We start from the raw sequence: 26,368 nt of genomic DNA on the forward strand, positions 1-26,368 counted from the left end.
GAACAGTGTCGGGTCCTGGGGTGAGTCTCCCACCTAGAGGGCAAAATGGTCCAGGCAATGTGCATATTTCACCACCTGAGGGCGCAACACTGAAAAAGGACTTCAGAGGAGGCTGACAGCAGCATCGCTGAGAAGAGGTTTCCTTGGTGTTTCAAGAAATAAGGGAGGTTCAGATGAAGCTCAGATGATCATCATTGATCATTTTATCAATCAAGAACTGATCTCATTAAATTCATTTTTAAATGTTTTATTTAAACAATGATCATTGCAACGTCAAAAGGTTGACACACATTCAGGAACAAAGCACAAATAAAAGCCAATAATGGGGAAAAATACAGATATTAAAAAAGAAGCTATAAATTTAGTTGAGAAACTCGTCTGTTCTGCATCTGAGGAAACACTATGTTCACTTTCCATCCCAGTTTCTGTTGTCATCTGGGTCGAAGAATGGGGCAGCGTGATGGTGGGGGGGACCAGGAGACCCTTAGCGTGATAAACACTTTGGTATCCAGCTCCAGAATTTGCTTTTCTTCTTTTTCTGCTTTGTGAACAGAAGAGCAAACAACTATTTTAGATTTCACCTCAAACAGCTGATATTTTGAAAAAGATCTTCATCACTTGAAGTCGATTTGAGGGAACTGACCTGAAGCTGGACCTTCTTCACATGGAGATGTTGAATCTCCTGCTGGAGTCTGGTCTCCTCCAGCTTCTGTAACTTTTTTTCCTCCTGTACTTTTCTCTCTGTTTCCATCATCTGGTTTATAATGTTCTCCCAGTGGTCACAGAGGTCATACAGCTGGTTTATGGCCTGGTTATCTGGTCCACAGGGCTCCATGCTGACACTCTCTTCTTTTCTGGAGAGTTGCTTCTCGCCCTGTTCAGACACTATTTCCTGGAGCTCTTTCTCCAGCCTGGAGCTCTTTTCCTCACTCTCTCTCAGAGCAGCCTCAGTCTGGGTCAGCAAGGCCAAGGTGTCCACATGAGCTTCATTCCTCAAGCTCTTTTCCCTGAACTGCTCCTCTCTTTCTGGCAGGACCTCCCTGGGTTGTCCCACCTCCTCTTCAAGGCTCCCTTCAGAGTTTTGCAGCTCTTGGGAGTCATTAATGTCATTCAGAGGAATGTTCATCTGAAGGCCGATGTCGACTTTCTTGGGCTTATCATCAACCCCATTCAGTTCCTCCTGGATTTCAACAGTCTGAAGGCCGATGTCGACTTTCTTGGGCTGTACATCTACCCCATTCAGTTCGTCCTGCATTTCAAAAGTCTGAAGGCTGACGTCGACTTTCTTGGGCTGTTCATCTACCCCATTCAGTTCGTCCTGCATTTCAACAGTCTGAAGGCCGACGTCGACTTTCTTGGGCTGTTCATCTACCCCATTCAGTTTGTCCTGCATTTCAACAGTCTGAAGGCCGACGTCGACTTTCTTGGGCTGTTCATCTACACCATTCAGTTCCTCCTGGATTTCACCTGTCTGAAGGCCAACGTCGACTTTCTTGGGCTGTTCATCTACACCATTCAGTTCCTCCTGGATTTCACCTGTCTGAAGGCTGACGTCGACTTTCTTGGGCTGTTCATCTACCCCATTCAGTTCGTCCTGCATTTCAACAGTCTGAAGGCCGACGTCGACTTTCTTGGGCTGTTCATCTACCCCATTCCGTTCGTCCTGGATTTCACCTTTCTGGTTGAAGCCTTTTCTCAAATCCAGTTGCTGTTGTAGAGACGCTTTCTCTTCATCCTTTTTCTTGTTCAGCTCTTTGGCCTGCTGGAGTTTGTCGTTTAAATCTCTGTTGTGCTGTTCAGCATAGAACAGTTGTCTTCCCTGCTTATCATACTTCTCTTGCAGCTCATGGAGTTGTTTCTTCCAGTACGCCCTCTCTTTAAGGACCAGGCCATTTTCTGGACTCTCAAAGTCTCTGGGATGCTCTCTCTGTCTCCCCATTAACTCTGTCTCTGCATTAACAGTCTGAATAAACAAGAAACAATAGGATTAAACTTTAAAGAATACATCAGTTAATATTCCTTTTTTGTAAATGCACTTTATAAAAACATTTCCAAATAAAGAATAAGAATATTAAAGCAACCCAAACCAAGACTCCTCTCCAAATGTTCAGTTCCCAAATACATTTTATTTAAACTATTTAAATAAATCACTATGAGGAAGTAAAAACAGAATTTATCTCATATCACTTAAGAAAATCAACCGGATCATCTTACCTTTCTGACGTTTCTCTTCTGTTGCCACATTTTGGTTTATTTCTGAGTTAAATTCTCACTGTTGTAGCCAAAATACTCGTACAGACACAGTTTTGTATGTGTTGTTTAAGCGAAATGGTTGCGATAAATGAAATAGATTAATTTTTTGGTTTGATCTTTGGGTTGTCCTTTTGTCTTTGATCCTTGCCCCATCTTCTGTCCATTGATCTGTGATTCGTGACACCATCGCACGCTACTTTATATCCCCAGAGGACACCATAACGTTTAACGTTGTAATTAAGCACTTACAGCATAAAATATCACATCAACGCAAAGAACATATTTTTGGGAGATTCCTCTGCATTATAATGGAGCCGTTCTTACAGAACATCAGGACCCCAGAAAGTCAAAGTCTGACAAAATGACTTGGCAACGAGTTGCGCGCTCTCTCTAGTTTTTTGAGCGGTGCACATGTCCTGCAACAGAGATATGCAAATGTCCATTACGCGTGTTTCCCCCTTTTTATTCGAGTTGATTGGTGACAGATTTCGTGTTGTGTGCTTCTTTGTGAATGAGGGATCGTGTTCCCTATTATGTTTTGGTTTATCTCATTAAACGGGACTTAGGAAGACCCCAGTGCAATTGCGGGTGTGATTTTTTTTGGATCTTTCTTCGACCTATTACAACACAGATCACCTTCTGTATGCAAGCGTGGGCCTTCTACACTGTACATGTTTAGCAAGCATGCCACGCACTTAATCGCTGTTATTTAGAGTTATCATCGATGCTCTTATCATTATCAAGGAGCCGTAAAACCAGGAGAAGGCTCACAAAGAAGCGGATAATGCTGTATTCTAATCTGCTCTGCTGTCATTGTGGAGGGCTTAGGACAGAAGTCATGAAGTACAGGAAGTTAGGAATTTTTAAGCTCAATATATTGGAAGTTGTCCCCAAAATCCTGCTTGAGGGACCAGTAATCGAGTCTCAGATGAACAGTGTCGGGTCCTGGGGTGAGTCTCCCACCTAGAGGGCAAAATGGTCCAGGCAATGTGCATATTTCACCACCTGAGGGAGCAACACTGAAAAAGGACTTCAGAGGAGGCTGACAGCAGCATCGCTGAGATGAGGTTTCCTTGGTGTTTCAAGAAATAAGGGAGGTTCAGATGAAGCTCAGATGATCATCATTGATCATTTTATCAATCAAGAACTGATCTCATTAAATTCATTTTTAAATGTTTTATTTAAACAATGATCATTGCAACGTCAAAAGGTTGACACACATTCAGGAACAAAGCACAAATAAAAGCCAATAATGGGGAAAAATACAGATATTAAAAAAGAAGCTATAAATTTAGTTGAGAAACTCGTCTGTTCTGCATCTGAGGAAACACTATGTTCACTTTCCATCCCAGTTTCTGTTGTCATCTGGGTCGAAGAATGGGGCAGCGTGATGGTGGGGGGGGGGGGCCAGGAGACCCTTAGCGTGATAAACACTTTGGTATCCAGCTCCAGAATTTGCTTTTCTTCTTTTTCTGCTTTGTGAACAGAAGAGCAAACAACTATTTTAGATTTCACCTCAAACAGCTGATATTTTGAAAAAGATCTTCATCACTTGAAGTCGATTTGAGGGGGAACTGACCTGAAGCTGGACCTTCTTCACATGGAGATGTTGAATCTCCTGCTGGAGTCTGGTCTCCTCCAGCTTCTGTAACTTTTTTTCCTCCTGTACTTCTCTCTGTTTCCATCATCTGGTTTATAATGTTCTCCCAGTGGTCACAGAGGTCATACAGCTGGTTTATGGCCTGGTTATCTGGTCCACAGGGCTCCATGCTGACACTCTCTTCTTTTCTGGAGAGTTGCTTCTCGCCCTGTTCAGACACTATTTCCTGGAGCTCTTTCTCCAGCCTGGAGCTCTTTTCCTCACTCTCTCTCAGAGCAGCCTCAGTCTGGGTCAGCAAGGCCAAGGTGTCCACATGAGCTTCATTCCTCAAGCTCTTTTCCCTGAACTGCTCCTCTCTTTCTGGCAGGACCTCCCTGGGTTGTCCCACCTCCTCTTCAAGGCTCCCTTCAGAGTTTTGCAGCTCTTGGGAGTCATTAATGTCATTCAGAGGAATGTTGATCTGAAGGCCGACGTCGACTTTCTTGGGCTGTTCATCTACCCCATTTAGTTTCTCCTGGATTTCACCTTTCTGGTTGAAGCCTTTTCTCAAATCCAGTTGCTGTTGTAGAGACGCTTTCTCTTCATCCTTTTTCTTGTTCAGCTCTTTGGCCTGCTGGAGTTTGTCGTTTAAATCTCTGTTGTGCTGTTCAGCATAGAACAGTTGTCTTCCCAGCTTGTCACATTTCTGACAAAGTCTGACAACATGACTTGGCAACGAGTTGCGCGCTCCCACTAGTTATCTTGCTGCACTTTCTTCTTCTTGTTGCTTTAAAAGTGCAGCTTTTCTCTCTCTTTCTATTTTCCTTTCAGTTTCTTCCTTTTCTGCTTGCAGACGGCAAGATACTGAAGCTGCTTCTTGGTCTGCAGCTATCAGCTTGTCCTCGGCCTCAAGTCTTTGTAGTTTCTCTTGGTGAACCTCTTGTTCAGCCATATTCTTCAGTACAGCTTGTGTGGCTGAATAGTCTGCTGCAGCTTCTTGTCTTTGTGCTGAGGATACATTAGAGACAACAGAACTAGCTTTAGAGTAGTTAGAGGCTGAATGTGAGCTGCTTGATACAGAAGACGCAAATACAGAACCAGAATTAGACCAAATAATCTTCTCCACTGTACCTTGCATTTGAAATTGAGCATTCTGAACCACAATCCCTGTGTCAGATACCGTATTGGCCCGAATATAATACGACACTGATTATAAGACGACCCCCACTTTTTCAGTCTTATTTCAATGCAAAAAACACTGTCTTATATTCGGGCCAATACGGTACTTGTTTATTTTTATCACCTATATTTAACAATACATTTTGTGCCATCTGACCTGTTGTGTCTAAATAAAACCTTTAACCTTAAAATCAACATTTTCTAATTATTCTGAATAATGGGTAATGTCTCATACATATTGAATCTCTTTGTTTTGTGTTACACCAAAGTATTACAATCCCATACAAGTGGTGATGACTGATCAACTGCTTAATTCTCTGATCCAATCAACCTACATGTTATTTAATCATCAGAGCATTTTAACTTGTGTGACTGACTTGTGGACGTTCATGAAAACCCGTTGAACATGTGTCTTCTTGTTAAACAGCGGCTCATCCCGTCAGAGAAGCACGGACCACAGTTCTTTTGACACAGATGATTTATTGCCACGACATCGTCGTAAACACCATCACCACCGTCGAACTGTTTAGCACAACGCACAATTAAACAGGTTTCACATATATACAACACGTACACAATACAACAAAAGAAAAACAGATTACCTCGCTGGCTGCATCCCTGAGGGAATGAGTCCTCCATGAGCAAAGAAAAACAAGAGTTTCTCTAAGAGATCTAAAAGTCTCTCATCCCTGGCTTCCTCTCGTGTTGCCCTTTCCTCGGCCCTCTCCAGCAGCTCCAGGACCCTATCGCGCCGCTGGCGCTTGCGTGGTGCTGGCCCTGGTTGCTCCTCCTCTGTCCCTGACTCACCATCAGGTCTCTCCGGGACTGAATGTGAGGAGCCTGACGTTGAATGGCCCTCCCCCCAGGCTGAGGCAATGAGGCATGGGGGCCGAATGGAGGGCCTGCCACCTATTGCCTCATCCATGAGCGGGAACTATTTCCATTTGTCAGCTGTGACCTCCCCAGACTCAGTCCCAGACCCTGATGGTGGTCTCCGAAGCTCCTACAAATAGGGAATAAGCGAATAATTCAAACAGTAATGCAACATTTCCTATAATTATTAGTTTGTTACATTTAGACCAAATTTAAAGCAATTATTACAAACCTTGTAGGTTTTTTTAAGGTTCTCCCACTTTTTGGCTGCTCGTGCTGGAGTCAGCTTTCCAGTGAGGCCAATTTCCCTCAGCACAGCTCTACAAATTGGAACAAGGACATAAACAAATTGCAGAAGTCCATCAGTTTAGTTTCTGGATTGTGATCACACCAGATTCCAAGTTACAGCAATACAATACAGTATTTAATAACATTTTGCCACCACCCACTCCCATCCTGCTGCAGCAGAAAACCTCTTCCCGGAGAAGAAGTGGTCCTTCTCCATCCGGCATCGGATCATCTTATTTATATCATCGTCACTCCTTTAAGAAATCAATTCAAGCCATCAGTCTGCGTTATATTAATACCACTCCTACAGTACCTTAAATTTGCATTTGAAATGCACCGACTCTAGTACGGCAGAATTAAAGCGGTACGTAATCTAATAAAATGCTTATAGTCGCGTATAAATAAATAAAGGCAAAAAACATTTAAAATGGAGGCAGCAATGTTCAACTAAAGTGAAAGAATTTTACGCTCTAGTAAGATATGTGAAACAAATACCATATAATAATAATAACATAATATTACATACATTTCTACGTCATGTCTGCTCGTTTACCCGCCATCGACAGATTACCACGTGATACCGTAAAGGCTGATGGGATATATTACCGAGTTCGGGTGCATCGGTTGTACACTACTTTTTGCAGTGCATTGTGGGATACATTGAGTGCACTCGCGACGCTCACTAAGAATTCGGACACTATTTCAAAATGGCGTCCACGCGATTGAGTGCACTATGTAGGGTATAGGGGGTGGTTTCGGACACAGCCCATGTCTTCTGCAACTTTTTCTTCTTGCAGTGTTACCTAAAAAAAAGTCTGTAAAGTGGAGTACCAAATTAAAGGTTCGTCACTCAACAAAGAACAGAAAATTAGTTCCTCATTTATGATGTGTTGAATAAAGTAATTAAATATTCATAAAAAATAAACAATGTGAAATAAAATATTCTCTATGCATAAAATGACAACATAAATAATATTTATGTCAGTTAAATGTCCATTGATCTTTGATTTGTGACGTCAACGCACGCTACCTTATATCCCCAGAGGACACCATAACGTTTAACGTTGTAACTAATCACTTACAGCATAAAATATCACATCAACGCAAGAAATACATTTTTGGGAGATTCCTCTGCATTAATGGAGTCGTTCTTACAGAACATCAGGACCCCAGAAAGTCAAAGTCTGACAACATGACTTGGCAAAGAGTTGCGCGCTCCCACTAGTTTTCTTGCTGCACTTTCTTCTTCTTGTTGCTTTAAAAGTGCACCTTCTTTTCTCTCTCTTTCTTCGTGTTTGGTTTATTCTCATTAAACGGGACTTAAGAAGACCCCAGTGCAATTGCGGGTGTGATTTTTTTTTGATCTTTCTTCGACCTACACAAAACCAAGACTGTTACGACACAGATCACCTTCTGTATGCAAGCGTGGGCCTTCTACACTGTACATGTTTAGCAAGCATGCCACGCACTTAATCGCTGTTATTTAGAGTTATCATCGATGCTCTTATCATTATCAAGGAGCCGTAAAACCAGGAGAAGGCTCACAAAGAAGCGGATAATGCTGTATTCTAATCTGCTCTGCTGTCATTGTGGAGGGCTTAGGACAGAAGTCATGAAGTACAGGAAGTTAGTAATTTTTAAGCTCAATATATTGGAAGTTGTCCCCAAAATCCTGCTTGAGGGACCAGTAATCGAGTCTCAGATGAACAGTGTCGGGTCCTGGGGTGAGTCTCCCACCTAGAGGGCAAAATGGTCCAGGCAATGTGCATATTTCACCACCTGAGGGCGCAACACTGAAAAAGGACTTCAGAGGAGGCTGACAGCAGCATCGCTGAGAAGAGGTTTCCTTGGTGTTTCAAGAAATAAGGGAGGTTCAGATGAAGCTCAGATGATCATCATTGATCATTTTATCAATCAAGAACTGATCTCATTAAATTCATTTTTAAATGTTTTATTTAAACAATGATCATTGCAACGTCAAAAGGTTGACACACATTCAGGAACAAAGCACAAATAAAAGCCAATAATGGGGAAAAATACAGATATTAAAAAAGAAGCTATAAATTTAGTTGAGAAACTCGTCTGTTCTGCATCTGAGGAAACACTATGTTCACTTTCCATCCCAGTTTCTGTTGTCATCTGGGTCGAAGAATGGGGCAGCGTGATGGTGGGGGGGACCAGGAGACCCTTAGCGTGATAAACACTTTGGTATCCAGCTCCAGAATTTGCTTTTCTTCTTTTTCTGCTTTGTGAACAGAAGAGCAAACAACTATTTTAGATTTCACCTCAAACAGCTGATATTTTGAAAAAGATCTTCATCACTTGAAGTCGATTTGAGGGAACTGACCTGAAGCTGGACCTTCTTCACATGGAGATGTTGAATCTCCTGCTGGAGTCTGGTCTCCTCCAGCTTCTGTAACTTTTTTTCCTCCTGTACTTTTCTCTCTGTTTCCATCATCTGGTTTATAATGTTCTCCCAGTGGTCACAGAGGTCATACAGCTGGTTTATGGCCTGGTTATCTGGTCCACAGGGCTCCATGCTGACACTCTCTTCTTTTCTGGAGAGTTGCTTCTCGCCCTGGTCAGACACTATTTCCTGGAGCTCTTTCTCCAGCCTGGAGCTCTTTTCCTCACTCTCTCTCAGAGCAGCCTCAGTCTGGGTCAGCAAGGCCAAGGTGTCCACATGAGCTTCATTCCTCAAGCTCTTTTCCCTGAACTGCTCCTCTCTTTCTGGCAGGACCTCTCTGGGTTGTCCCACCTCCTCTTCAAGGCTCCCTTCAGAGTTTTGCAGCTCTTGGGAGTCATTAATGTCATTCAGAGGAATGTTGATCTGAAGGCCGATGTCGACTTTCTTGGGCTTATCATCAACCCCATTCAGTTCCTCCTGGATTTCAACAGTCTGAAGGCCGACGTCGACTTTCTTGGGCTTATCATCAACCCCATTCAATCCTCCTGGATTTCACAGTCTGAAGGCCGACGTCGACTTTCTTGGGCTGTTCATCTACACCATTCAGTTCCTCCTGGATTTCACCTGTCTGAAGGCCGACGTCGACTTTCTTGGGCTGTTCATCTACCCCATTCAGTTTGTCCTGCATTTCAACAGTCTGAAGGCCGACGTCGACTTTCTTGGGCTGTTCATCTACCCCATCACTTCATCCTGCATTTCAACACTGAAGGCTGACGTCGACTTTCTTGGGCTTTTCATCTACACCATTCAGTTCATCCTGCATTTCACCTGTCTGAAGGCCGACGTCGACTTTCTTGGGCTGTTCATCTACCCCATTCACTTCATCCTGGATTTCAACAGTCTGAAGGCTGACGTCGACTTTCTTGGGCTGTTCATCTACACCATTCAGTTCCTCCTGCATTTCAACAGTCTGAAGGCTGACGTCGACTTTCTTGGGCTGTTCATCTACCCCATTCAGTTCTTCCTGGATTTCACCTGTCTGAAGGCCGACGTCGACTTTCTTGGGCTGTTCATCAACCCCATTCAGTTCCTCCTGGATTTCAACAGTCTGAAGGCCGACGTCGACTTTCTTGGGCTGTTCATCAACCCCATTCAGTTCCTCCTGGATTTCAACAGTCTGAAGGCTGACATCGACTTTCTTGGGCTGTTCATCAACCCCATTCAGTTCCTCCTGGATTTCAACAGTCTGAAGGCTGACGTCGACTTTCTTGGGCTGTTCATCAACCCATTCAGTTCCTCCTGGATTTCAACAGTCTGAAGGCCGACGTCGACTTTCTTGGGCTGTTCATCTACCCCATTCCGTTCGTCCTGGATTTCACCTTTCTGGTTGAAGCCTTTTCTCAAATCCAGTTGCTGTTGTAGAGACGCTTTCTTCATCCTTTTTCTTGTTCAGCTCTTGGCCTGCTGGAGTTTGTCGTTTAAATCTCTGTTGTGCTGTTCAGCATAGAACAGTTGTCTTCCCTGCTTATCATATTTCTGTTGCAGCTCATGGAGTTGTTTCTTCCAGTACGCCCTCTCTTTAAGGACCAGGCCATTTTCTGGACTCTCAAAGTCTCTGGGATGCTTCTCCGTCTCCCCATTAACTCTGTCTCTGCATTAACAGTCTGAATAAACAAGAAACAATAGGATAAACTTAAAGAATGCATCAGTTAATATTCCTTTTTTGTAATGCACTTTATAAAAACATTTCCAAATAAAGAATAAGAATATTAAAGCAACCCAAAGCAAGACAAGGACCGGCTCGGTGGGGGGATTGAAGCTAACCTCTGGCGACATTCAGAGAGGAGAAACTATCGACAAACTCGAGCATCATGGCAAGTCGACCACCCTCTGCACACTGTCATCCACAGCAGAGAAGCCTGATCAGCAGAGGCTGCGCCCTCCCCAAGTCAGACCAAAACAGACTTGGGGGAACTCATTCATTCCCCCGAGCCATCAGGCTGTTCAACTCACAGGAGGAGGGCCACAGGAGAACCGGACCATTTTTATAGTTTTATATTATATTGTTATATATTATTCTATCTAAGTTTATTCTATTTTTATTTTATTTCTTATTTTCTTATATTCTATTATCTTTAATAGGTTGATGGGGGGAATGGTGGTGGGAAATTTTGTAGATGTGTAATCTTTGGAATGCTAATTTCCCTGGTGGACACCCCTAAAGGGATAATAAAGTATCTGAATATTGAAATTGAATCCAAGACTCCTCTCCAAATGTTCAGTTCCCAAATACATTTTATTTAAAACTATTTAAATAAATCACTATGAAGTAAAAACAGAATTTATCTCATATCACTTAAGAAAATCAACCGGATCATCTTACCTTTCTGACGTTTTCTTCTGTTGCCACATTTTGGTTTATTTCTGAGTTAAATTCTCACTGTTGTAGCCAAAATACTCGCACAGACACAGTTTTGTATGTGTTGTTTAAGCGAAATGGTTGCGATAAATGAAATAGATTAATTTTTTGGTTTGATCTTTGGGTTGTCCTTTTGTCTTTGATCCTTGCCCCATCTTCTGTCCATTGATCTGTGATTCGTGACACCATCGCACGCTACTTTATATCCCCAGAGGACACCATAACGTTTAACGTTGTAATTAAGCACTTACAGCTTAAAATATCACATCAACGCAAGGAATATATTTTTGGGAGATTCCTCTGCATTATAATGGAGCCGTTCTTACAGAACATCAGGACCCCAGAAAGTCAAAGTCTGACAAAATGACTTGGCAACGAGTTGCGCGCTCTCTCTAGTTTTTTGAGCGGTGCACATGTCCTGCAACAGAGATATGCAAATGTCCATTACGCGTGTTTCCCCCTTTTTATTCGAGTTGATTGGTGACAGATTTCGTGTTGTGTGCTTCTTTGTGAATGAGGGATCGTGTTCCCTATTACGTGTTTAATTTATTCTCATTAAACGGGACTTAAGAAGACCCCAGTGCAATTGCGGGTGTGATTTTTTTTGGATCTTTCTTCGACCTATTACAACACAGATCACCTTCTGTATGCAAGCGTGGGCCTTCTACACTGTAGATGTTTAGCATGCATGCCACGCACTTAATCGCTGTTATTTAGAGTTATCATCGATGCTCTTATCATTATCAAGGAGCCGTTAAAACCAGGAGAAGGCTCACAAAGAAGCGGATAATGCTGTATTCTAATCTGCTCTGCTGTCATTGTGGAGGGCTTAGGACAGAAGTCATGAAGTACAGGAAGTTAGGAATTTTTAAGCTCAATATATTGGAAGTTGTCCCCAAAATCCTGCTTGAGGGACCAGTAATCGAGTCTCAGATGAACAGTGTCGGGTCCTGGGGTGAGTCTCCCACCTAGAGGGCAAAATGGTCCAGGCAATGTGCATATTTCACCACCTGAGGGAGCAACACTGAAAAAGGACTTCAGAGGAGGCTGACAGCAGCATCGCTGAGAAGAGGTTTCCTTGGTGTTTCAAGAAATAAGGGAGGTTCAGATGAAGCTCAGATGATCATCATTGATCATTTTATCAATCAAGAACTGATCTCATTAAATTCATTTTTAAATGTTTTATTTAAACAATGATCATTGCAACGTCAAAAGGTTGACACACATTCAGGAACAAAGCACAAATAAAAGCCAATAATGGGGAAAAATACAGATATAAAAAAGAAGCTATAAATTTAGTTGAGAAACTCGTCTGTTCTGCATCTGAGGAAACACTATGTTCACTTTCCATCCCAGTTTCTGTTGTCATCTGGGTCGAAGAATGGGGCAGCGTGATGGTGGGGGGGACCAGGAGACCCTTAGCGTGATAAACACTTTGGTATCCAGCTCCAGAATTTGCTTTTCTTCTTTTTCTGCTTTGTGAACAGAAGAGCAAACAACTATTTTAGATTTCACCTCAAACAGCTGATATTTTGAAAAAGATCTTCATCACTTGAAGTCGATTTGAGGGAACTGACCTGAAGCTGGACCTTCTTCACATGGAGATGTTGAATCTCCTGCTGGAGTCTGGTCTCCTCCAGCTTCTGTAACTTTTTTTCCTCCTGTACTTTTCTCTCTGTTTCCATCATCTGGTTTATAATGTTCTCCCAGTGGTCACAGAGGTCATACAGCTGGTTTATGGCCTGGTTATCTGGTCCACAGGGCTCCATGCTGACACTCTCTTCTTTTCTGGAGAGTTGCTTCTCGCCCTGTTCAGACACTATTTCCTGGAGCTCTTTCTCCAGCCTGGAGCTCTTTTCCTCACTCTCTCTCAGAGCAGCCTCAGTCTGGGTCAGCAAGGCCAAGGTGTCCACATGAGCTTCATTCCTCAAGCTCTTTTCCCTGAACTGCTCCTCTCTTTCTGGCAGGACCTCTCTGGGTTGTCCCCTCCTCTTCAAGGCTCCCTTCAGAGTTTTGCAGCTCTTGGGAGTCATTAATGTCATTCAGAGGAATGTTGATCTGAAGGCCGATGTCGACTTTCTTGGGCTTATCATCAACCCCATTCAGTTCCTCCTGGATTTCAACAGTCTGAAGGCCGACGTCGACTTTCTTGGGCTGTTCATCAACCCATTCAGTTCCTCCTGGATTTCAACAGTCTGAAGGCCGACGTCGACTTTCTTGGGCTGTTCATCTACACCATTCAGTTCCTCCTGATTTCACCTGTCTGAAGGCCGACGTCGACTTTCTTGGGCTGTTCATCTACCCCATTCACTTCATCCTGCATTTCAACAGTCTGAAGGCTGACGTCGACTTTCTTGGGCTTTTCATCTACACCATTCAGTTCCTCCTGCATTTCACCTGTCTGAAGGCCGACGTCGACTTTCTTGGGCTGTTCATCTACCCCATTCAGTTCCTCCTGGATTTCAACAGTCTGAAGGCCGACGTCGACTTTCTTGGGCTGTTCATCTACACCATTCAGTTCCTCCTGGATTTCACCTGTCTGAAGGCCGACGTCGACTTTCTTGGGCTGTTCATCTACCCCATTCAGTTCCTCCTGGATTTCAACAGTCTGAAGGCTGACGTCGACTTTCTTGGGCTGTTCATCTACCCCATTCAGTTCGTCCTGCATTTCAACAGTCTGAAGCCGACGTCGACTTTCTTGGGCTGTTCATCTACCCCATTCAGTTCGTCCTGCATTTCAACAGTCTGAAGGCCGACGTCGACTTTCTTGGGCTGTTCATCTACCCCATTCAGTTCGTCCTGCATTTCACAGTCTGAAGGCCGACGTCGACTTTCTTGGGCTGTTCATCTACCCCATTCAGTTCGTCCTGGATTTCAACAGTCTGAAGGCCGACGTCGACTTTCTTGGGCTGTTCATCAACCCCATTCAGTTCCTCCTGGATTTCAACAGTCTGAAGGCTGACGTCGACTTTCTTGGGCTGTTCATCAACCCCATTCAGTTCCTCCTGGATTTCAACAGTCTGAAGGCGACGTCGACTTTCTTGGGCTGTTCATCTACCCCATTCCGTTCGTCCTGGATTTCACCTTTCTGGTTGAAGCCTTTTCTCAAATCCAGTTGCTGTTGTAGAGACGCTTTCTCTTCATCCTTTTTCTTGTTCAGCACTTTGGCCTGCTGGAGTTTGTCGTTTAAATCTCTGTTGTGCTGTTCAGCATAGAACAGTTGTCTTCCCTGCTTATCATATTTCTGTTGCAGCTCATGGAGTTGTTTCTTCCAGTACGCCCTCTCTTTAAGGACCAGGCCATTTTCTGGACTCTCAAAGTCTCTGGGATGCTCTCTCCGGTCTCCCCATTAACTCTGTCTCTGCATTAACAGTCTGAATAAACAAGAAACAATAGGATTAAACTTTAAAGAATGCATCAGTTAATATTCCTTTTTTGTAAATGCACTTTATAAAAACATTTCCAAATAAAGAATAAGAATATTAAAGCAACCCAAACCAAGACTCCTCTCCAAATGTTCAGTTCCCAAATACATTTTATTTAAATATTTAAATAAATCACTATGAAGTAAAAACAGAATTTATCTCATATCACTTAAGAAAATCAACCGGATCATCTTACCTTTCTGACGTTTCTCTTCTGTTGCCACATTTTGGTTTATTTCTGAGTTAAATTCTCACTGTTGTAGCCAAAATACTCGCACAGACACAGTTTTGTATGTGTTGTTTAAGCGAAATGGTTGCGATAAATGAAATAGATTAATTTTTTGGTTTGATCTTTGGGTGTCCTTTTGTCTTTGATCCTTGCCCCATCTTCTGTCCATTGATCTGTGATTCGTGACACCATCGCACGCTACTTTATATCCCCAGAGGACACCATAACGTTTAACGTTGTAATTAAGCACTTACAGCTTAAAATATCACATCAACGCAAGGAATATATTTTTGGGAGATTCCTCTGCATTATAATGGAGCCGTTCTTACAGAACATCAGGACCCCAGAAAGTCAAAGTCTGACAAAATGACTTGGCAACGAGTTGCGCGCTCTCTCTAGTTTTTTGAGCGGTGCACATGTCCTGCAACAGAGATATGCAAATATCCATTACGCGTGTTTCCCCCTTTTTATTCGAGTTGATTGGTGACAGATTTCGTGTTGTGTGCTTCTTTGTGAATGAGGGATCGTGTTCCCTATTACGTGTTTGGTTTATTCTCATTAAACGGGACTTAAGAAGACCCCAGTGCAATTGCGGGTGTGATTTTTTTTGGATCTTTCTTCGACCTATTACAACACAGATCACCTTCTGTATGCAAGCGTGGGCCTTCTACACTGTACATGTTTAGCAAGCATGCCACGCACTTAATCGCTGTTATTTAGAGTTATCATCGATGCTCTTATCATTATCAAGGAGCCGTAAAACCAGGAGAAGGCTCACAAAGAAGCGGATAATGCTGTATTCTAATCTGCTCTGCTGTCATTGTGGAGGGCTTAGGACAGAAGTCATGAAGTACAGGAAGTTAGGAATTTTTAAGCTCAATATATTGGAAGTTGTCCCCAAAATCCTGCTTGAGGGACCAGTAATCGAGTCTCAGATGAACAGTGTCGGGTCCTGGGGTGAGTCTCCCACCTAGAGGGCAAAATGGTCCAGGCAATGTGCATATTTCACCACCTGAGGGAGCAACACTGAAAAAGGACTTCAGAGGAGGCTGACAGCAGCATCGCTGAGAAGAGGTTCCTTGGTGTTTCAAGAAATAAGGGAGGTTCAGATGAAGCTCAGATGATCATCATTGATCATTTTATCAATCAAGAACTGATCTCATTAAATTCATTTTTAAATGTTTTATTTAAACAATGATCATTGCAACGTCAAAAGGTTGACACACATTCAGGAACAAAGCACAAATAAAAGCCAATAATGGGGAAAAATACAGATATTAAAAAAGAAGCTATAAATTTAGTTGAGAAACTCGTCTGTTCTGCATCTGAGGAAACACTATGTTCACTTTCCATCCCAGTTTCTGTTGTCATCTGGGTCGAAGAATGGGGCAGCGTGATGGTGGGGGGGACCAGGAGACCCTTAGCGTGATAAACACTTTGGTATCCAGCTCCAGAATTTGCTTTTCTTCTTTTTCTGCTTTGTGAACAGAAGAGCAAACAACTATTTTAGATTTCACCTCAAACAGCTGATATTTTGAAAAAGATCTTCATCACTTGAAGTCGATTTGAGGGAACTGACCTGAAGCTGGACCTTCTTCACATGGAGATGTTGAATCTCCTGCTGGAGTCTGGTCTCCTCCAGCTTCTGTAACTTTTTTTCCTCCTGTACTTTTCTCTCTGTTTCCATCATCTGGTTTATAATGTTCTCCCAGTGGTCACAGAGGTCATACAGCTGGTTTATGGCCTGGTTATCTGGTCCACAGGGCTCCATGCTGACACTCTCTTCTTTTCTGGAGAGTTGCTTCTCGCCCTGTTCAGACACTATTTCCTGGAGCTCTTTCTCCAGCCTGGAGCTCTTTTCCTCACTCTCTCTCAGAGCAGCCTCAGTCTGGGTCAGCAAGGCCAAGGTGTCCACATGAGCTTCATTCCTCAAGCTCTTTTCCCTGAACTGCTCCTCTCTTTCTGGCAGGACCTCTCTGGGTTGTCCTACCTCCTCTTCAAGGCTCCCTTCAGAGTTTTGCAGCTCTTGGGAGTCATTAATGTCATTCAGAGGAATGTTGATCTGAAGGCCGATGTCGACTTTCTTGGGCTTATCATCAACCCCATTCAGTTCCTCCTGGATTTCAACAGTCTGAAGGCCGACGTCGACTTTCTTGGGCTTTTCATCTACCCCATTCAGTTCCTCCTGGATTTCACAGTCTGAAGGCCGACGTCGACTTTCTTGGGCTGTTCATCTACCCCATTCACTTCATCCTGCATTTCAACAGTCTGAAGGCTGACGTCGACTTTCTTGGGCTTTTCATCTACACCATTCAGTTCATCCTGCATTTCACCTGTCTGAAGGCCGACGTCGACTTTCTTGGGCTGTTCATCTACCCCATTCAGTTCCTCCTGCATTTCAACAGTCTGAAGGCCGACGTCGACTTTCTTGGGCTGTTCATCTACACCATTCAGTTCCTCCTGCCTTTCAACAGTCTGAAGGCTGACGTCGACTTTCTTGGGCTGTTCATCTACCCCATTCAGTTCCTCCTGGATTTCAACAGTCTGAAGGCCGACGTCGACTTTCTTGGGCTGTTCATCAACCCCATTCAGTTCCTCCTGGATTTCAACAGTCTGAAGGCCGACGTCGACTTTCTTGGGCTGTTCATCACCCCATTCAGTTCCTCCTGGATTTCAACAGTCTGAAGGCTGACGTCGACTTTCTTGGGCTGTTCATCAACCCCATTCAGTTCCTCCTGATTTCAACAGTCTGAAGGCCGACGTCGACTTTCTTGGGCTGTTCATCTACCCCATTCCTTTCGTCCTGGATTTCACCTTTCTGGTTGAAGCCTTTTCTCAAATCCAGTTGCTGTTGTAGAGACGCTTTCTCTTCATCCTTTTTCTTGTTCAGCACTTTGGCCTGCTGGAGTTTGTCGTTTAAATCTCTGTTGTGCTGTTCAGCATAGAACAGTTGTCTTCCCTGCTTATCATATTTCTGTTGCAGCTCATGGAGTTGTTTCTTCCAGTACGCCCTCTCTTTAAGGACCAGGCCATTTTCTGGACTCTCAAAGTCTCTGGGATGCTCTCTCGGTCTCCCCATTAACTCTGTCTCTGCATTAACAGTCTGAATAAACAAGAAACAATAGGATTAAACTTTAAAGAATGCATCAGTTAATATTCCTTTTTTTAAAATGCACTTTATAAAAACATTTCCAAATAAAGAATAAGAATATTAAAGCAACCCAAACCAAGACTCCTCTCCAAATGTTCAGTTCCCAAATACATTTTATTTAAACTATTTAAATAAATCACTATGAAAGTAAAAACAAGAATTTATCTCATATCACTTAAGAAAATCAACCGGATCATCTTACCTTTCTGACGTTTCTCTTCTGTTGCCACATTTTGGTTTATTTCTGAGTTAAATTCTCACTGTTGTAGCCAAAATACTCGCACAGACACAGTTTTGTATGTGTTGTTTAAGCGAAATGGTTGCGATAAATGAAATAGATTAATTTTTTGGTTTGATCTTTGGGTTGTCCTTTTGTCTTTGATCTTTGCCCCATCTTCTGTCCATTGATCTGTGATTCGTGACACCATCGCACGCTACTTTATATCCCCAGAGGACACCATAACGTTTAACGTTGTAATTAAGCACTTACAGCTTAAAATATCACATCAACGCAAGGAATATATTTTTGGGAGATTCCTCTGCATTATAATGGAGCCGTTCTTACAGAACATCAGGACCCCAGAAAGTCAAAGTCTGACAAAATGACTTGGCAACGAGTTGCGCGCTCTCTCTAGTTTTTTGAGCGGTGCACATGTCCTGCAACAGAGATATGCAAATGTCCATTACGCGTGTTTCCCCCTTTTTATTCGAGTTGATTGGTGACAGATTTCGTGTTGTGTGCTTCTTTGTGAATGAGGGATCGTGTTCCCTATTACGTGTTTGGTTTATTCTCATTAAACGGGACCCCAGTGCAATTGCGGGTGTGATTTTTTTTGGGATCTTTCTTCGACCTATTAGAACACAGATCACCTTCTGTATGCAAGCGTGGGCCTTCTACACTGTACATGTTTAGCAAGCATGCCACGCACTTAATCGCTGTTATTTAGAGTTATCATCGATGCTCTTATCATTATCAAGGAGCCGTAAAACCAGGAGAAGGCTCACAAAGAAGCGGATAATGCTGTATTCTAATCTGCTCTGCTGTCATTGTGGAGGGCTTAGGACAGAAGTCATGAAGTACAGGAAGTTAGGAATTTTTAAGCTCAATATATTGGAAGTTGTCCCCAAAATCCTGCTTGAGGGACCAGTAATCGAGTCTCAGATGAACAGTGTCGGGTCCTGGGGTGAGTCTCCCACCTAGAGGGCAAAATGGTCCAGGCAATGTGCATATTTCACCACCTGAGGGAGCAACACTGAAAAAGGACTTCAGAGGAGGCTGACAGCAGCATCGCTGAGAAGAGGTTTCCTTGGTGTTTCAAGAAATAAGGGAGGTTCAGATGAAGCTCAGATGATCATCATTGATCATTTTATCAATCAAGAACTGATCTCATTAAATTCATTTTTAAATGTTTTATTTAAACAATGATCATTGCAACGTCAAAAGGTTGACACACATTCAGGAACAAAGCACAAATAAAAGCCAATAATGGGGAAAAATACAGATATTAAAAAAGAAGCTATAAATTTAGTTGAGAAACTCGTCTGTTCTGCATCTGAGGAAACACTATGTTCACTTTCCATCCCAGTTTCTGTTGTCATCTGGGTCGAAGAATGGGGCAGCGTGATGGTGGGGGGGACCAGGAGACCCTTAGCGTGATAAACACTTTGGTATCCAGCTCCAGAATTTGCTTTTCTTCTTTTTCTGCTTTGTGAACAGAAGAGCAAACAACTATTTTAGATTTCACCTCAAACAGCTGATATTTTGAAAAAGATCTTCATCACTTGAAGTCGATTTGAGGGAACTGACCTGAAGCTGGACCTTCTTCACATGGAGATGTTGAATCTCCTGCTGGAGTCTGGTCTCCTCCAGCTTCTGTAACTTTTTTTCCTCCTGTACTTTTCTCTCTGTTTCCATCATCTGGTTTATAATGTTCTCCCAGTGGTCACAGAGGTCATACAGCTGGTTTATGGCCTGGTTATCTGGTCCACAGGGCTCCATGCTGACACTCTCTTCTTTTCTGGAGAGTTGCTTCTCGCCCTGTTCAGACACTATTTCCTGGAGCTCTTTCTCCAGCCTGGAGCTCTTTTCCTCACTCTCTCTCAGAGCAGCCTCAGTCTGGGTCAGCAAGGCCAAGGTGTCCACATGAGCTTCATTCCTCAAGCTCTTTTCCCTGAACTGCTCCTCTCTTTCTGGCAGGACCTCTCTGGGTTGTCCCACCTCCTCTTCAAGGCTCCCTTCAGAGTTTTGCAGCTCTTGGGCGTCATTAATGTCATTCAGAGGAATGTTGATCTGAAGGCCGATGTCGACTTTCTTGGGCTTATCATCAACCCCATTCAGTTCCTCCTGGATTTCAACAGTCTGAAGGCCGACGTCGACTTTCTTGGGCTGTTCATCTACCCCATTCAGTTCCTCCTGGATTTCAACAGTCTGAAGGCCGACGTCGACTTTCTTGGCTGTTCATCTACCCCATTCAGTTCGTCCTGGATTTCACCTGTCTGAAGGCCGACGTTGACTTTCTTGGGCTGTTCATCGACCCCATTCAGTTCGTCCTGCTTTTCAACAGTCTGAAGGCTGACGTCAACTTTCTTGGGCTGTTCATCTACCCCATTCAGTTCCTCCTGGATTTCACCTGTCTGAAGGCCGACATCGACTTTCTTGGGCTGTTCATCTACCCCATTCAGTTCGTCCTGCATTTCAACAGTCTGAAGGCCGACGTCGACTTTCTTGGGCTGTTCATCTACCCCATTCAGTTCGTCCTGCATTTCAACAGTCTGAAGGCCGACGTCGACTTTCTTGGGCTGTTCATCTACCCCATTCAGTTCGTCCTGGATTTCAACAGTCTGAAGGCCGACGTCGACTTTCTTGGGCTGTTCATCTACCCCATTCAGTTCGTCCTGGATTTCACCTGTCTGAAGGCCGACGTCGACTTTCTTGGCTGTTCATCGACCCCATTCAGTTCGTCCTGCTTTTCAACAGTCTGAAGGCTGACGTCGACTTTCTTGGGCTGTTCATCTACCCCATTCAGTTCGTCCTGCATTTCAACAGTCTGAAGGCAGACGTCGACTTTCTTGGGCTGTTCATCTACCCCATTCAGTTCCTCCTGGATTTCACCTTTCTGGTTGAAGCCTTTTCTGAAATCCAGTTGCTGTTGTAGAGACGCTTTCTCTTCATCCTTTTTCTTGTTCAGCTCTTTGGCCTGCTGGAGTTTGTCGTTTAAATCTCTGTTGTGCTGTTCAGCATAGAACAGTTGTCTTCCCTGCTTATCATATTTCTGTTGCAGCTCATGGAGTTGTTTCTTCCAGTACGCCCTCTCTTTAAGGACCAGGCCATTTTCTGGACTCTCAAAGTCTCTGGGATGCTCTCTCCGTCTCCCCATTAACTCTGTCTCTGCATTAACAGTCTGAATAAACAAGAAAAAGTAGGATTAAATTTTAAAAAATGCATCAGTTAATATTCCTTTTTTGTAAATGCACTTTATAAAAACATTTCCAAATAAAGAATAAGAATATTAAAGCAACTCAAACCAAGACTCCTCTCCAAATGTTCAGTTCCCAAATAAATATTATTTAAAATATTTAAATAAATCACTATGAGGAAGTAAAAACAGAATTTATCTCATATCACTTAAGAAAATCAACCGGATCATCTTACCTTTCTGACGTTTCTCTTCTGTTGCCACATTTTGGTTTATTTTTGAGTTAAATTCTCACTGTTGTAGCCAAAATACTCGTACAGACACAGTTTTGTATGTGTTGTTTAAGCGAAATGGTTGTGATAAATGAAATAGATTAATTTTTTGGTTTGATCTTTGGGTTGTCCTTTTGTCTTTGATCCTTGCCCCATCTTCTGTCCATTGATCTGTGATTCGTGACACCATCGCACGCTACTTTATATCCCCAGAGGACACCATAACGTTTAACGTTGCAATTAAGCACTTACAGCATAAAATATCACATCAACGCAAAGAACATATTTTTGGGAGATTCCTCTGCATTATAATGGAGCCGTTCTTACAGAACATCAGGACCCCAGAAAGTCAAAGTCTGACAACATGACTTGGCAACGAGTTGCGCGCTCCCACTAGTTATCTTGCTGCACTTTCTTCTTCTTGTTGCTTTAAAAGTGCAGCTTTTCTCTCTCTTTCTATTTTCCTTTCAGTTTCTTCCTTTTCTGCTTGCAGACGGCAAGATACTGAGGCTGCTTCTTGGTCTGCAGCTATCAGCTTGTCCTCGGCCTCAAGTCTTTGTAGTTTCTCTTGGTGAACCTCTTGTTCAGCCATATTCTTCAGTACAGCTTGTGTGGCTGAATAGTCTGCTGCAGCTTCTTGTCTTTGTGCTGAGGATACATTAGAGACAACAGAACTAGCTTTAGAGTAGTTAAAGGCTGAATGTGAGCTGCTTGATACAGAAGACGCAAATACAGAACCAGAATTAGACCAAATAATCTTCTCCACTGTACCTTGCATTTGAAATTGAGCATTCTGAACCACAATCTCTGTGTCAGATACCGTATTGGCCCGAATATAATACGACCCTGATTATAAGACGGCCCCCACTTTTTCAGTCTTATTTCAATGCAAAAAACACCGTCTTATATTCGGGCCAATACGGTACTTGTTTATTTTTATCACCTATATTTAACAATACATTTTGTGCCATCTGACCTGTTGTGTCAAAATAAAACCTTTAACCTTAAAATCAACATTTTCTAATTATTCTTAATAATGGGTAATGTCTCATACATATTGAATCTCTTTGTTTTGTGTTACACCAAAGTATTACAATCCCATACAAGTGGTGATGACTGATCAACTGCTTAATTCTCTGATCCAATCAACCTACATGTTATTTAATCATTCAGTTTCAAACAGCTACAATAGCTTCAGAAGCACAATGGCTTTGACAGGATTAAGTATTTAACTGGCCTGGTGGTAATGGTTTTCCCCTGTGTGACACCTAATAAATAAAGGTGTGGAAACGTAGTTGTGTGACTGTAAGATACTGTAGGTGACAGTGTGACCGCTGCTCTTGGTGAGATTCTCAGATCCACACAAGTTTGGCTCATTGTAGGTCTGGAGCCGGTAGCATTGATACCTGCTCAGGTAGTGTTCGCTCCTGTCCGTCCTGGGTTCTACTTCGTTGTGTCTCAGCTTCTCAGCTCATCGAAACAGTAAGTGTCTTTTATTTTTATTATTATTTTTGCTTCCTGTGGGCATCCATACCGCTTCGGGACTCCACACCCGCTTCACATTGTGCGTTGCAGATATGATTAAACATGCATGAAAAAAACCCAGAAAACAATATATACCCAAAGCAAAAACCACACCCAAGCAAGTAAAAAATGTTGCAGTTTAACCATTTTCTCTACATTGTGAGAAATTACATCAGGGAATGCAAATGCATCGCAAAATTCATCGGGCAAGGTTTAATTTTCTTCTTTGAATTCAAAATAGCTCGATCCAAAAGCATGTTGCACATCATACGCAACAGTGTGCATGCGGTTTGACTACGCTAGTCGTAATTTCTTTTTGTTTGGCTTAAGATTTTGTCTTTTACCGCGGTGAAGATAGTGTTAACTTGGATGTTAGACAGATATTGGCTACGGGTAAGCCTTGTCTTCGCTCCGGCAGCAATGCGCCTCCGAGCCAGCCGCTCCAACGTTTCAGGTGCACCCGTATTGCAGACATTATACAGGAAAGACACGGAGACAGAAGACGATCGGAATACACTGGACCGAGAATTTATTGACCTTAAATGCTATATAACCTAATTAAAAACACATGAACAAAGATTTAATGCAAAAAACAAAAATCATTCAAATGCTGCCAGTGGAGCTTTATCAGCCAACATCGATTTTGAGTCAACTGATCACTGGAGCTGGAAGCCATCGAGCCAAAATTCAAATATTTACAAATAAAACTAATTTAAACAGGTTTTATTTTAACATAGTTTCATTCGAACAGTTAAAAAAAGAAAACTTCAAAATCAGTGTTGGTGCCGTTGAAACGCTGAAACACGTCCGACTGTAATACCAGATATTGACCTGTAGTTGGCAGTAGAAGCATGAAATCTAGAGCGGAAGTCTCCACAACCAATCACATTAGAGAATTTACCGACGTCACAACTGCGAGCGTTTTGTTTGGCCTGCAAAATCCCAATCAGCATACAGTTTATAAAGGCTCTCATTTTTCATAATTAGTGATGAAGTGCTGTGCACATCATTGACGGTTATGACAATTTACGCAATTTAAAAAAAAGAAACATTATCATTGCAATAACAATACACCATGTAAAAAAAGAATTACTCTTTCTTAAAGGATAAGCTTTTAAATTTGTTTTCACTTCAAAAAGTAATATTCATTAATAATGACGCTATTTTTAATTGCAGCCTCACAACACTGTGAAATGGGAGATGACCGCTTCATCCCTGTCAGAAACAGCAAACAGATGAATGTGGCCAGATTCCTGCTCACAAAGAATCAGCCTTCCTCCACAAATACATATTCATTATCAGTAAGTCAAATATACAAAAGTCACATACTGTATACTGTTTTTGTGGTACATTGTTTTTATTGTTCATTTTTTTTATTGTTCTTATAGGAAAGACAAAAAGCCTGGTCCATTAAGCTGAATGGATACAACATCAATAATGCAAGGATTTTACAGTTTGGAGGAAGAACGCTGAATGATCCAGCAGGTGAGCAAACTGGGTGCATGGCAAGACTGTGGTGTTTTCAATTTTTAACAGTTTTTTTATGTTCTTCATGGTCACCTCTAATTCTCAGGCTGTCAAAATAATCTGAAGGTCAAGTGCGGTCAGACAAGGATGCCCGCCTCTGTCCAAAAAGCAAGATATGTATCGCCAGTTCCTGACAGAATCTTGGATGCTCCTGAGGTTCAAAATGATTTTTGTAAGTTCTGAAGTATTTCAAGTTTAGTTGATACATTTGCCGGTATAAAAGACGACTCCCAGAGCAGACGATATTGGTTCCCATTATTTCAGATTTGAATCTTCTTGACTGGAGCAGTCACAGTGTTCTTGCTGTAGCCCTTCATAACTGTGTTTACCTGTTGGACACCACCAAAGGAGGCATCATTTCCCTCATGAAATTGGAGCGTGAAGAGGACTACGTCTGCTCTTTGTCTTGGACCAAAGAAGGAAGCTACCTTGCTGTTGGCACCAGTGATTGCAAAGTTCAGGTTGGTGTTTGATTAAAGCAGCATCTTATGCACATGTTAACCACTTGCATTCTAAATATTGATGTCTGTTCCATCCAAAGTTGTGGGATGTTGAACATCAGAAGCGTGTCCGCAGCATGACGAGCCACACTGCCAGAGTTGGTAGCCTGAGCTGGAACGACCATATTCTTTCCAGGTACAGATCCTCCCCCTGATACAACGTGGAAGTTGCATTAGTCATGTTTCTGATGTTCCCAGCATGTAACTCTGTCATTTCAGTGGCTCCAGATCAGGACACATTCACCACCATGATGTGAGGGTGGCAGAACATCACGTCTGCACGCTCACCGGTCACTCCCAGGAGGTGTGCGGGCTGCAGTGGTCCCCCGATGGCCGATACCTGGCCAGTGGAGGAAATGACAACCTGGTGTGTGTGTGGCCACGTGTGCAAGATGGCGGTTTGGGCAACAGGACTCAGGCTATTCACAAATGGAGCGACCATCAGGGAGCTGTGAAGGTGAGATGTTCTAGACCCAAACTGCAAACGGTTTGAGTATGATTTACAGATATTTGGTCAAATCATGTGAAAATTTTCAAACTTTAATGTGATTTCAGGCCTTAGCCTGGTGTCCATGGCAGCACAATATCCTTGCATCTGGAGGTGGTACCAGCGACCGTCACATCCGCATCTGGAATGTCAACAGTGGTTCCTGCATCAGCTCACTCGACACTCAGTCACAGGTATCTATATATTTCCTTTATATTTGTCAGAAATACAGTAGTGATAATAGTTTGCTTGTGGGGCAGTGCTAAATAGACAATCGTTTACTGACAGAACAGAACAAATGACAATTAATGTACACTATAATAAAGTGATGAACTCAGGTTAGGCTGATTGCATATAAATAATGCCTTCCTCTGTAGGTTTCCGCCCTGTTGTTTGCACCCAACTACAAGGAGCTGGTGTCTACCCACGGATGTGCTGACAACAATGTTGTCATCTGGAAGTACCCCTCTCTCACAAAAGTTGTGGAGCTGCACGGTAAATGACTCAGATTTCTGTCTGTACTTGTGAGCTGCGTGAATCATTTCAGTCATGTAGGACTAAACTAGTATCTTGTCGTAGGCCACGACGACAGAGTTTTAAACGCGTCTCTGAGTCCAGATTGCTCCACGATTGCAACGATCTCCGGAGATGAAACCATCTGTCTATGGAAGAGTTTTGAAGTGGATCCTGTCAAGAAGCATCAGCGAGAGAGGACAGTCCAATCTCTTAACGCTAGCTTTTTACGCTCCATGAGATGATGCATGAATGTGACTGCGAATAAATTGAAAATCCTGCACTTTTGATGCTTGTTCGATGCATTTTTATACCGCCCTTCACAA

General features: G+C 42.8%; 4 protein-coding genes across 4 annotated transcripts; 1 reads left to right on the forward strand and 3 right to left on the reverse strand.

Annotated features, from left to right (window-relative positions):
- Positions 1-231: 231 nt before the first annotated feature.
- Positions 232-2,244, reverse strand: LOC130539007 (calcium-binding and coiled-coil domain-containing protein 1-like). Its single transcript, XM_057057070.1, has 4 exons — positions 2,215-2,244; positions 1,649-1,963; positions 644-1,126; positions 232-541 (listed from the first exon to the last, which is right to left on the reverse strand). The coding sequence occupies exons 1-4, from the start codon at positions 2,242-2,244 to the stop codon at positions 485-487; spliced, it is 885 nt and encodes a 294-aa protein (XP_056913050.1). The 3' UTR covers positions 232-484.
- Positions 2,245-12,293: 10,049 nt separating this feature from the next.
- Positions 12,294-13,031, reverse strand: LOC130539008 (uncharacterized). The gene is made up of 2 exons (XM_057057071.1): positions 12,576-13,031; positions 12,294-12,473 (listed from the first exon to the last, which is right to left on the reverse strand). Exons 1-2 carry the CDS (start codon positions 13,029-13,031, stop codon positions 12,417-12,419), a joined length of 513 nt encoding a protein of 170 aa, XP_056913051.1. The 3' UTR covers positions 12,294-12,416.
- A 2,788-nt stretch (positions 13,032-15,819) lies between these two features.
- On the reverse strand, positions 15,820-18,035 carry LOC130539009 (trichohyalin-like). Its single transcript, XM_057057072.1, has 4 exons — positions 18,006-18,035; positions 17,441-17,755; positions 16,232-16,741; positions 15,820-16,129 (listed from the first exon to the last, which is right to left on the reverse strand). The coding sequence occupies exons 1-4, from the start codon at positions 18,033-18,035 to the stop codon at positions 16,073-16,075; spliced, it is 912 nt and encodes a 303-aa protein (XP_056913052.1). The 3' UTR covers positions 15,820-16,072.
- Positions 18,036-22,842: 4,807 nt separating this feature from the next.
- Positions 22,843-26,330, forward strand: LOC130538449 (cell division cycle protein 20 homolog). The gene is made up of 10 exons (XM_057056046.1): positions 22,843-22,973; positions 24,192-24,316; positions 24,404-24,500; positions 24,589-24,714; positions 24,807-25,003; positions 25,084-25,178; positions 25,262-25,499; positions 25,598-25,723; positions 25,907-26,024; positions 26,109-26,330. The coding sequence occupies exons 2-10, from the start codon at positions 24,209-24,211 to the stop codon at positions 26,285-26,287; spliced, it is 1,284 nt and encodes a 427-aa protein (XP_056912026.1). The 5' UTR covers positions 22,843-22,973; positions 24,192-24,208; the 3' UTR covers positions 26,288-26,330.
- Positions 26,331-26,368: the final 38 nt, after the last annotated feature.

This window comes from Takifugu flavidus, chromosome 15 (assembly GCF_003711565.1).
Source record: "Takifugu flavidus isolate HTHZ2018 chromosome 15, ASM371156v2, whole genome shotgun sequence".
Taxonomy (NCBI): Eukaryota; Metazoa; Chordata; class Actinopteri; order Tetraodontiformes; family Tetraodontidae; genus Takifugu; species Takifugu flavidus.

What these genes read in the sequence shown, in the direction of transcription:
- LOC130539009 (XM_057057072.1), bottom strand. Translation starts at nt 18,035, where the DNA reads ATGTGGCAACAGAAGAGAAACGTCAGAAAG. An exon ending in AGAAGAGAAACGTCAGAAAG is followed by an intron (nt 17,756 to 18,005) that starts GTAAGATGATCC and finishes TTGTTTATTCAG; the next exon opens with ACTGTTAATGCAGAGACAGA. An exon ending in TCCAGGACGAAAGGAATGGG is followed by an intron (nt 16,742 to 17,440) that starts GTAGATGAACAG and finishes GTTGATGATAAG; the next exon opens with CCCAAGAAAGTCGACATCGG.
- LOC130539008 (XM_057057071.1), bottom strand. Translation starts at nt 13,031, where the DNA reads ATGACTCCCAAGAGCTGCAAAACTCTGAAGGGAGCCTTGAAGAGGAGG. An exon ending in TGAAGAAGGTCCAGCTTCAG is followed by an intron (nt 12,474 to 12,575) that starts GTCAGTTCCCTC and finishes CTGTTCACAAAG; the next exon opens with CAGAAAAAGAAGAAAAGCAA.
- LOC130539007 (XM_057057070.1), bottom strand. Translation starts at nt 2,244, where the DNA reads ATGTGGCAACAGAAGAGAAACGTCAGAAAG. An exon ending in AGAAGAGAAACGTCAGAAAG is followed by an intron (nt 1,964 to 2,214) that starts GTAAGATGATCC and finishes TTGTTTATTCAG; the next exon opens with ACTGTTAATGCAGAGACAGA. An exon ending in TGAAGAAGGTCCAGCTTCAG is followed by an intron (nt 542 to 643) that starts GTCAGTTCCCTC and finishes CTGTTCACAAAG; the next exon opens with CAGAAAAAGAAGAAAAGCAA.
- LOC130538449 (XM_057056046.1), top strand. Translation starts at nt 24,209, where the DNA reads ATGGGAGATGACCGCTTCATCCCTGTCAGAAACAGCAAACAGATGAAT. An exon ending in AACGCTGAATGATCCAGCAG is followed by an intron (nt 24,501 to 24,588) that starts GTGAGCAAACTG and finishes TCTAATTCTCAG; the next exon opens with GCTGTCAAAATAATCTGAAG. An exon ending in CACTCGACACTCAGTCACAG is followed by an intron (nt 25,724 to 25,906) that starts GTATCTATATAT and finishes CTTCCTCTGTAG; the next exon opens with GTTTCCGCCCTGTTGTTTGC.